Genomic DNA, 10296 nt, shown 5'->3' on the forward strand with positions numbered 1-10296 from the left:
GGACGTGATGCCGAACGGCCAGGAAGTCAGAATGACTGGAAGCCAAATGGACAAGATGCTGAATATATAAGAAATCGAAAGGGATAGGATAAATAATTAAAACCATTATATACTTGTAATGTTCTTTCACAAAAGATATAGGATTTATAATTAAAACCGTTATTTGCAACTTTCTTTGACAAAATATTATTGTGAAAACAAAGTAATAAAATAATCAGGTAAAGTAATGTATAAATATTTTATGTCATTAAACTAAAGCATGTAGTAAACCTAGGCCAACATTGTTATAGGGAATATAGGAGTTGCAAATAGACTTAATTCTTTCGTTGATGGCATCATGTTTCTGTTTGTCCATGAAATATTGATTCCCATAGATGCCTGTTCGATTAGAACTTCATTTGTAGCTTGTTCTCTCCTGATAATTTTTAGAAGCTTGGGTAATATGAGATGAATTATATTAAGCCTTTTTTTGAAAGCTGCATGCCAACCTTCAAGCCAGTTGTTGGTTCTGGGCAAGTTATCCATAACACGAGAGTGAAATGACTGTAATTCTACGTCAAAAATAGCCTTCCTTCTCCTTCCCTGCTGCACTGCTCCTAACCACGTTCTCTCAAAATAAACTAGAAAATAGCTTAACATTTCATCAACTGTTGGATCTAATTGAGCAAGGAATTCATCAAATAAATCTTGAACACCAGGTGGTGGGGCAAAAGCAAGAGCCTGCAATTGCTTAATGAAGTGTGCATTCTCAGGTTCGGCTTACCAGTTTGCGCAAAAGCAAGAGCCTGCAATTGCTTAATGAAGTGTGCATTCTCAGGTTCGGCTTACCATTTTGCAGTCCACTGACTTTAATGTTGCGCCATAGGCATTGGCCAAAATAAAATAAAAAACAGCCTGAAATTAATGTTTGGGAAAGTTTGCTTAACACTTAGCTACTGCTTTTTTGAAATTTATTATCATGGATGTTGGGTCATTTACTCCACTGTTTTTAAGAAATTAAAAATCTCGTAAGCTCTTTTGCGCTCACTACTTGCTATACAGTAAATTGAAGGCAAATTTTGTTTCCTGGAATAAGCGCATGGATAGTATATAATTGCTTGCCTAGTGGGGCAAAGTCGAATGTTCCATCTCCAAACTATGTTTGATTTTTTTTTTTTTTTTTTTTTTTTTTTTTTTTTTAAGAAAAGATAACAACAGCATCACTTTCATACATCCAAAATTCTTTCCTCACATTGTTACGTCCAAAGCTTCAACCATTTCTACCCTTATTGGTCTTCGTATGATTCTTTCAAGTTTTCTTTCTCAGGTAGGGCTCCAGCTGCACCAAGTGGCAATTCTTCCATTGCATTCCTAATTATGGTCCTCATAACTTCTTCTGAATGCTCAGCTGTACTCTTCGTACCGTCCAATACTTTAAAAACCAAATTACAAGCCCCATCAGCTGGATGAGAATGATCTCATGCATTGCTTTGTACTTTATCATCAGTAGTTTTAAGTCTAGCACTACACTCTTTGCGTTTTTCACACCGCCAATATATAGTGTCATTAACATTTTTATCCACAACATGGGCATAACCATTTAAAAGAAGCTTTCTTCCTCCTCATGTTTTCTTAACGAAATCCATGATCAAACTCAGGGGATACAGGCAGTCCCCGGTTATCGGCAGGGGTTCTGTTCTGATGGTGTGACGATAACCAAAAATCAGCAATTTTGGGGGCTTTTTTGGCAATTTTTGTGCTCATCAGCACCTCTGTTAGGCATGTATCGGCGCCGATAAGCAGAAATCAGCGATAACCGGGGACTGCCTATACTAAATTAAAAAAATTAGTTTTCCTTGTTACCAGTAATGAAATTGGTAATTATCTATTTAAGGTTTGTGGTAGTTATCTACTTTACGACCTACCAAAGACTGTTTCGACTTCTTGTACATTTGGCCTCATGTCTGTTTGGTATTTTGTCAGTTTGGAATTCCGGCCATTCAGCATCATGTCCTACTACTGGAGAAGCAAGTAAAAAACTTCATAATTGGTCGTTACTTCTGCAAGTTTGCCAATCGCTGTGGAGTTTATGGGGAGTATCAGATGTGAACTCATTTGTGATGCCGATGAACAAGAAACTGCCAGTGTATTGTTCTTCATTCCAGGACCCTCAGGCTTAGCCAATGGCGTTTTTTCTTCAAGATTGATCCAGTCTAAACGCTTATGCCTTTCCCCCTTTCGCAGTAATAAGGAAATTTCCGAATAAGTTCCAGGAAGTCAAGAGTTTCAGAATGGCTTAGTGCCTCTATGACCTTAGAGGGAATGGTTTTCAGACCTTCAGGCTCTTTCAGTAGATCTCCCTCAAATTCTTCCAATAAGGAATGTTCTACTCAGACAACTGAATCGCATGCAGTTCCACCAAAGCCTCCGCATTCTTTACTAAACCACTTGAAGGCACTTGACCATCTCCTCCAAGCGCGAAGGTTTTTTGAGGTATCTTGGGAATCTCTCCTTAAATCAAGAGGAGACAACCTTGGCTTTGTGTCAGAGGCAGTGGTTTATGTAATTTTCCTTTTGTTATTCTAGAGGGATTTCCAGCACCCATATCTATATAAACGTCATCATTAAGTTCTTTCGCTTTCTTAGATATAGTAAGGAACTTTTGGTGACTGCTGTTTGAAGTTTCTGACTCTGAAAACCTTTTTTGGGTGGCTGTAGCAACAGTAAAAAGAGTTGAAATTTATTTAGATAGGTTAAAGCCTGTAAGGGACAAAGTTAACCATTTATTTTGTGGTGTTAGGAAGCATAACACTCCCTTATCCAAGAATGCAATCTCTCTTTTTATTAAGCTCTTATTAAGACTAACACATGAAAACCTTTATCGAAGTTAATGTTCATAGTGTAAGAACAGTTACTACATCATTTAGTTTTTTGAAGAATTTGTCACTTGAAGATGTGGCTAATGTGGCACAGTGGAAGTGCATTGGTTTTTGCTGCTCATTATGTAAAATATGTAGACATTGTGTTTGAGAACCGTAAAGCCCTTAGTCTGCTAGTAGTAATGGGTAAAGTCTTTTCCTTAGGCTTTTTTATTTTTTAATCCTAGATGTTGGTTTTTTGGGAGCATGAAGGTGCATTTGTTGAATTGGAGCATACCTTTGTACCATAAAGTATTTATTTTAGTTTACTATCATTTGTGAGCTTTTGGACCCAGGCATAGGGATTCCATTGTGCCACTTCCTTTCATTCTGGCTGAAGTAGCAGTTTTCTCCATAAGACTGCATTTTGCTGCACACTTGACCACCTTGCTCACTGAATGGAATCCACCCTCTGGCAGCAGTAATATCCAGGAAAGATTCCAGATCAGTTATGAATGTTTTGGGTGTCCTGTGAGAAGCTTTTGGCTCACTTAGCTGAGCAGGTTTTGTCTAGCTGCACTACTCGCCATCATTTTCTCATTGTGGGAATTGGCTGTTTTTAACAGTAGGTAAAATTCATCCCAAATAATATAAATTTTCATCATAAAATTTATTTGGATACCTACCTACTGTTAAGTTAAAGTAGACCCTGCCCACCCTCCCCACAACTTGTTAGGGCTGTCAGGAGAATTCTGGCAAGCTAAAACATTCAAAATGCATATGGTGGAGAGCAGGTTAGACAGTCATCTGGGTCAGCCAGGCAATATATATATATATATATATATATATATATATATATATATATATATATATATATATTATATAGAAAACAGCAAGCGCTCATTCATCGATGAAGCAGATAAAGGTTCGCATTTTGTTTTAATCCTCCTGTGACAACATCGCCACATCTTCAGGGATTTTCTACAAAATAAAATATAATATGTTAACATAAAATTGATTATAAAATCCATAGTTAAAAATTAAAACAATTTTTTAAAATTCACTTGACTTAAATTACTCACACTTTGATTAAAACTGAGAATATAGGTACAAAAAAAAAAATTTAAAAAAACTTTATAAAAACAAGCGAACATTTAAATATCTCGGCAAATTATATATAAATAAAAGAACGCCAACACATACAATAAAAAGCAAAAATTATACACTCATAAAACTGTTTTACACACAGTGACAGAAAATTCAGGCTAAAAACAACGGGACAGCAGAGGAATGGTTGTTTGAGTCGGAACTACGTAATTTGTAGTTCGTTGAGTTCCTTTGTTTGGCCAATAATTTTAAAATCTTATATTTGATGGTACTTTTACATTTGATAATGTTGTAAGAAGTTTCCGGGTTAGATAGCTTACAACCAGTTCTATAACTAACACCCGATGAGAATCGCCCTGACCAACCGGGTAGATCCAATATATTTTCCCAGATTTTACTAAGATCTGTACATAAACATTTTGGAGCCATAAATCTAAAAAGCTTATACCTAAGAATCTGCTAAGACCATTGGCTCGCTCTTCAAGTTTAAGGATAGGCTCTGCCCTTTGATGACGTCGGGCGTCGTTTATGAATACACTTGTCCCAGATGTAATCTGGGAAAATATATTGATTGATTCTCATCGGGCGTTAGTTATAGGCTATCTAACTCGAAACTTCTTATATAAGGAACCACATTATCAAATGTAAAAGTACCATCAAATAATAAGATTTTAAAATTATTGGCCAAACAAAGGAACTCTTTAACATCTGATTTTGGAAACGTTAAATATCAGCCAGTTTTTCTAAACAACCATTTTTTTCTTTTTTTTTTTTTATCTTTGATGTTATTGTGTGTGTGTCTTCAGTGTGTGAGTGTATAATTTTGCTTTTTATTGTGTGTGTGTTTTTTTATTTATATATAATTTGCTTAGATATTTAAATGTTGTTTGCTTTTATAAAGTTTTTTTTTTTTTTTTTTTTGTGTATATTCTCAGTTTTAATGTGTGTGTAATTTAAGTCTGTGAGTTGTAATTTTACCATAAAATTGTTTTAGCTTTTTCAACTACTGGATTTTATAATCAGCTCAGATTTTATGTTAACATATTATATTTTATTTTGTAGAAAATCCTGAAGATGTGGCGATGTTGAGATATGTCTTGCCCTTTAACTATATATATATATATATATATATATATATATATATATATATATATATATATATATATATATATATATATATATATATATTTTTTTTTTTTTTTTTTTTTTTGTGAATACCGACTCGTGTCTAGGTGCAGAGATATAAGCTCTCTTTAACAGTAGGTAAGTATCCAAATAATAGAATTTGTTATGAAAATCCATATTTTCTTAAAGGCAATTATAAAGATATTAAGATGTGTTTGACTCATATTTGAAATTCAGTTGAGTTACATTAACATTATGGTGGCTGTTCACAATTATGATTGTAACATTGCAGTTTGCTTGCATTATACCAGTGCTGCAATCTGCAAATATTGTAGAAACATCACCAAGATACTTTTTAATATAACAGTGCTATACTATAGTAAATTTCTGACAGAGGAAGAATAAGAATTTACTCCTGGTTTATTCTTAAACTTTCTGTTCAGATTGCACATCTTAAGTGCAAATTCATAACATTCAGAGACCTATAAATTGTACAAAAAATAATGTTCCACAAGAGAGGGTATTAAGTAACAGTATTCCTCCTAGTAATCAACATTATGAATTAGTCACCAAAGGGAATTAAAAATACATACAGAAGATTTTACTTTATTGTATATGGCTTCAAACCTAAGCTTATTCTTAATGTTGCCTTAATGAAAGTAGATAGCTGGTCCTCCTCAGTAGGTTACTAAATTTCTCATGGAAAAAACAAAATCATATACTGAATTAAAATGCAAAATTTTGAAATTTGGCAGCTAAGGGGGCTTTTTAAGATTTTGTTCCTTGAAAAATATGTATCATTTAAAAAAAAAGTGTTTCATGTTATTGTTTATAAGAGGTGCTCACAATTTTGTGTTGTTTGTAAACAAGATAACAACCAAAAAAGCATTCTAGCTCCATCTGTAAGCCAGACATAATTATGTGATGTAAAAAAGTAACAAAGCAAGTAAGGTCTTGCTCTAAAGAAGGCTCAACTATGTTTGCTATGTTGGGAACTGAGTTGAAATATACCGATTTTCGTTATTTTCTAGATATTTCATAACTTCAGATAACTCAGAAAAAATATGAATAGGCCTGTCTCCAGTTTTTTCTGTGGACCAAGAGTAGATATGACTTTGTTTTGACATGAGTTGAGGATGCAATTCTGACTGGGCAAATCAATGGAAAATTGTTAGATTTGAACAATAGTTATTAAATGTTGATCTTGCAAAAACAGCAATTTTATTTTGTTCATCCATAAATACAAAGCATTGCTTTCTGTCTAGGAGTATCCTTCATCACGAGCTGGAATCTCATTTAAAACTTGGTAAGAAGGTAGTTAATAGGTTGGGGGGGGGATGTCAGGGCATATCCCTCACTCACTGATCATCACATTTACTTTTCTTTCATCTATGATAGAGAATGATGTACCTTGTTGTCCTGTCTATACTTGATAGGCAAGAACATGCCGTTTAATTATGTGTTAATTCTTGCTGTTTGTTTTTTTATCGTAATTGTAAAAAGATGACCATTGTCATTGTGAGAGACATTACCATCCTTGTTGGAGACTCTTGTTGTCCAAAATGACTGGCCCTCACTTTTGTTTGTGCTGCTTGTGGGGGGAAGTTTTGTTCTAGGGCTTCTCCTTGCAGGAAACTTGCTGTTGGGGATTTGCCCTAGTTAGTTAGGTTTAGGAAGAGGAAGAGGGATAAAAGGCACTCGCCAGCTTTGTTGGGGAGAATACCCCTTTGATGATGCCCCTGAATCCTTTAATTTCATTCTCTCTTCCATCTTCTGTTCCTTTTTCTCCTTTAAGCACTACCCCTCCAAGGAGGCTTAGCACTTGGCAGCCTAATAAAACTGATCATGACCTTTCATTGGAGAAGGAAGCAGGTTCTGAGGGTACTCTATCAGGCACTCCTGCCAAGCCCTGTATCTCTCTTGCAATTCTCTCTTTTGTTTTATTTGTTACGTTATTATTTTGATAGTTTAACCAAACATCATCTTCAAACAGCAGAGCCATAGCATATTTCCTCTATGTTCACTCAGCACATCCATTATGACTACAAAGAGGAATGGGCTTGAAGCTGACCCTTAATATAATCCAGCCTTAACTTCAAATGCATATGTCATCTATATTTTGTCCTTACTAGTGTTCTTGCACCCCTTGTATATTGCCTTTTATCATGCTTATTAGCCTCTCAGGAACTTTTCTGTCAAAAACCTTTTTTGTGTCTACAAAACACTCAGAAGTCTTTTCTAGGTCTACAAAACATCAGTATAACGTCTTGTTAACTTCCAGAATTTTTTCCAGTACTTGTCTTCCAGTATAAAAAGCATCAATGCTTTTCACTTGCGTAAACCCGAACTGCATATTGTGGCTGTCAGTAATTTTGTGGTTTGATTTCAGTCACTCTTTCCAATAGTTTAAGTGTGTGTTCCATAAGATTTATTCCTCCATAATATCCCCATGCTGTAACAGCACCCTTTTGCTCATACTGTAGATGCACACCATTTCACTCTCCTCCCAGTCAGAAGGCATTCCTTCCAAGCACATCTCCAACAGTTCCCACAATGATTCTGTAACTTCCTCATCCAAATCTCTTACCATTTCTTTTACTACTCTTAGTCCACTTGCTTTGTTGGTCTTCATATTTTGGATGGCATCCTTTACTTCTGTCCTGTTGAGCTCCTCGAATTGTCCTAAGATGGACAGAGACTCATCCAACATTCTAAAGCATTTTTGCCCCCTAATAAGTTCATCCTCATTCTCTGTCAATGTGTTGCTGTTTTTGCCATTGATAAAATTGCATTTCTCCATATCTGTTTTTTTTCCTCTCCCTGGCTATGTATTTTGTATAAATCATTTGTTTTGTTCTTTTCATGTTAATTTGGCTTGAGGAAATGTGTTTTGGGCTGGAGATTTTTTTATATAAGTTTTCTATGAAAAATTAAATCATTTTTAATGTAAATTATATAAAGTTAGAGATTGAATTTTGTTGTTTTCCTGATAAAAGAAGTTTAGGTATTAGATCAACCATGAGAATGAAAATTTGAAGCCAATCCCTTTGGCAATAAGGTCAGAGTAGCAACATAATTATGATGGGCCCTTATAGTGTAGTAGGTCCCTTATGGCTTCATGGCACCATTATATTAAAAAAATAAAAATTAGAACATCAGATTGTGGGTCTCCCTTTTGAGACATCCTGACCTTCAGATGTACTGTAACCTCTTTTTAGTCTCTTCAGAGTGGCTTTGGTTGGTTGGTCTTTTCTCCTGATCCTTAGCCACTAGCCAGTCAACCAAATTCAAGATATCACTGCACGAGGGACCTCTGTCTTTGACATCCACTTGTGTTTATGACCTTTTCCTCTGCTGGAAGTTATCCTTCATTGCCTCAGGGGACTGGGTTCTTGAGAGTCTAGGAGTAGGAATCCCCCTTGTTGATGCATCAGCAAAGAATAAAAGCCTTCAAGATATTAGTACCCTAATGACTGATGTAGATCCTTCATTAGGTGTGTGCAGATGTTTCAATGTTTCAAGGGATGAGGTTGCCCAAGAAAGGAATGACTGCATGAGATAGGGCCAGATTGCAACCTTCTTAAATACAGTTCCTAGTCCTTTATCCATTGCCACATAGTACCTTGATATTGTAACTTCAAAGATATAGTCTACCATGATCTGGACACATGCACTATCAGACAAACCATGTAATTTACTCATGTATTCACCTACTCACAGTGCTCAACAAAAGTGCTGAAACACTTGGACTTGTTCCAAGGATTAAGGCTTAATATGATTGGTGGGTTCGCTAAGAACAAATTAAATTTCCGTAGAAAAAGTATTTTCCATGTAAACTCATCTAGCATATATTTCAATGGAGTAGTACAAGCAATTTGGAATTTCTTTTATTTTATAGTTGGACATTTTGGTGTGAAAAAATATATATTCAAAGATATCCTCATAGGAAAGTGCTTAAAATGTTCATATTGGGAAGTTGCAGCTTTTTTGAAAAGGAATATGTTAGTGTGTAAACATGCTGAGCCAGCAAGGAATTGTTAAATTAAAAAAAAAAAAGGTTAAAGATGCCGATGAAAACTGTTAAGTAATGTGTAAAGGTTTTGGATCATATTTAAGCATTAGCCATTATCAACTGACACCCTTAAAATGTAATGTTTGTCTTTTTGCAGGTTAAGAAGAAGGCAAAAAAGTAGAGAATTTAGGTGTTGCTTCACTGCGTTTGTTTTTTATGTGAAAAATTAAATGAGAAATATTTGTCTTTGATAAAATGTTTAATGAAAGCTTGTGTATCACTTTGCCCCAAGAGTGTCATTGTGGAGAATATTCTTGAGTATTTATGGTGTGAGTAGAGGTGTAAGTGTTTTATGAAGGAGGTTAAACTTTAGAGACTGCATGGTGCATGTAGTGTGTTAGTGTGTTATGTGAATCAAGAAGGTAGGTGATTTAGATAAAATTCCCACTTTGAGTAGCTTAAGAGATGAATGCCACTCTGGTAACTGACATCACGTTTTGTTCATCTCTTGGATAAATGTATTTTCTTCTTGCGTTTGCATTATGGAGAATGTGGCAGAAAAATAACAACATATACCAACATGTTTTAAATTGCCGTGTTTCCTGGTGTCAAAGACTTAGCAACTTTGAAGAGGCACCCGAATTTTGACCAGCAAAGTTTTAGAAGGGAACATGTAAGTAAGGATGCACCAGAGACCTTGTAAGGTTTCTGGTTTCACTATCATGAGTTGATGGCTTTGTTTCAGTTGGTGCATTGTTCACATTCAACCATGGCTTTGGCTGCTACAGCATATTGATGATTGCAGGTTTTCAGTATATTTATTTAAAAAATACTCTTGTTTTATTATGATTTTTTTTTCTTTGTTCACTGGTTTTAATGTAAGTTTTCTGAAATTGACGTACCTTCATACCAAAAAACTTGAACAGATTACCATGTAACATAGAGCACAAACTACCTTGTCGTGTTTTGTCCAAAATTTTCTTGGCTGGCCAACTGGCTCAGTGCATGCAAATGGATGGAGCTACAGATGGTGCAGTATTTAAAGATTTTATTAATATTGGATGTAGGCTTATGCAACAATTTCTTTTTAATCTCTGGTAAAGGAAAAAATAAACAATAGAAAACATTAGGAATACAAAATAACATTCCATTGCACCAGTTGCACTTTGTAAAAACACCACATGAGTATGACACCCCAAATGAAATAAAGTAAAA

General features: G+C 35.1%; 1 protein-coding gene across 2 annotated transcripts in view; it reads left to right on the forward strand.

The window, feature by feature from the left end:
- LOC136830823 (mitotic apparatus protein p62-like) overlaps positions 1-9349 on the forward strand; it is a 76669-nt gene extending 67320 nt beyond the window's left edge. For both annotated transcript variants that reach the window (XM_067090791.1, XM_067090792.1), the window contains exon 5: positions 9239-9349. In XM_067090791.1, coding sequence (XP_066946892.1) covers positions 9239-9262 — 24 coding nt within the window. In that variant the 3' untranslated portion in view covers positions 9263-9349. The remainder of the gene's footprint in view (positions 1-9238) is intronic.
- The last annotated feature ends 947 nt before the right edge of the window (positions 9350-10296 follow it).

The sequence above is a fragment of the Macrobrachium rosenbergii genome, chromosome 47 (assembly GCF_040412425.1).
Source record: "Macrobrachium rosenbergii isolate ZJJX-2024 chromosome 47, ASM4041242v1, whole genome shotgun sequence".
Classification (NCBI taxonomy): domain Eukaryota; kingdom Metazoa; phylum Arthropoda; class Malacostraca; order Decapoda; family Palaemonidae; genus Macrobrachium; species Macrobrachium rosenbergii.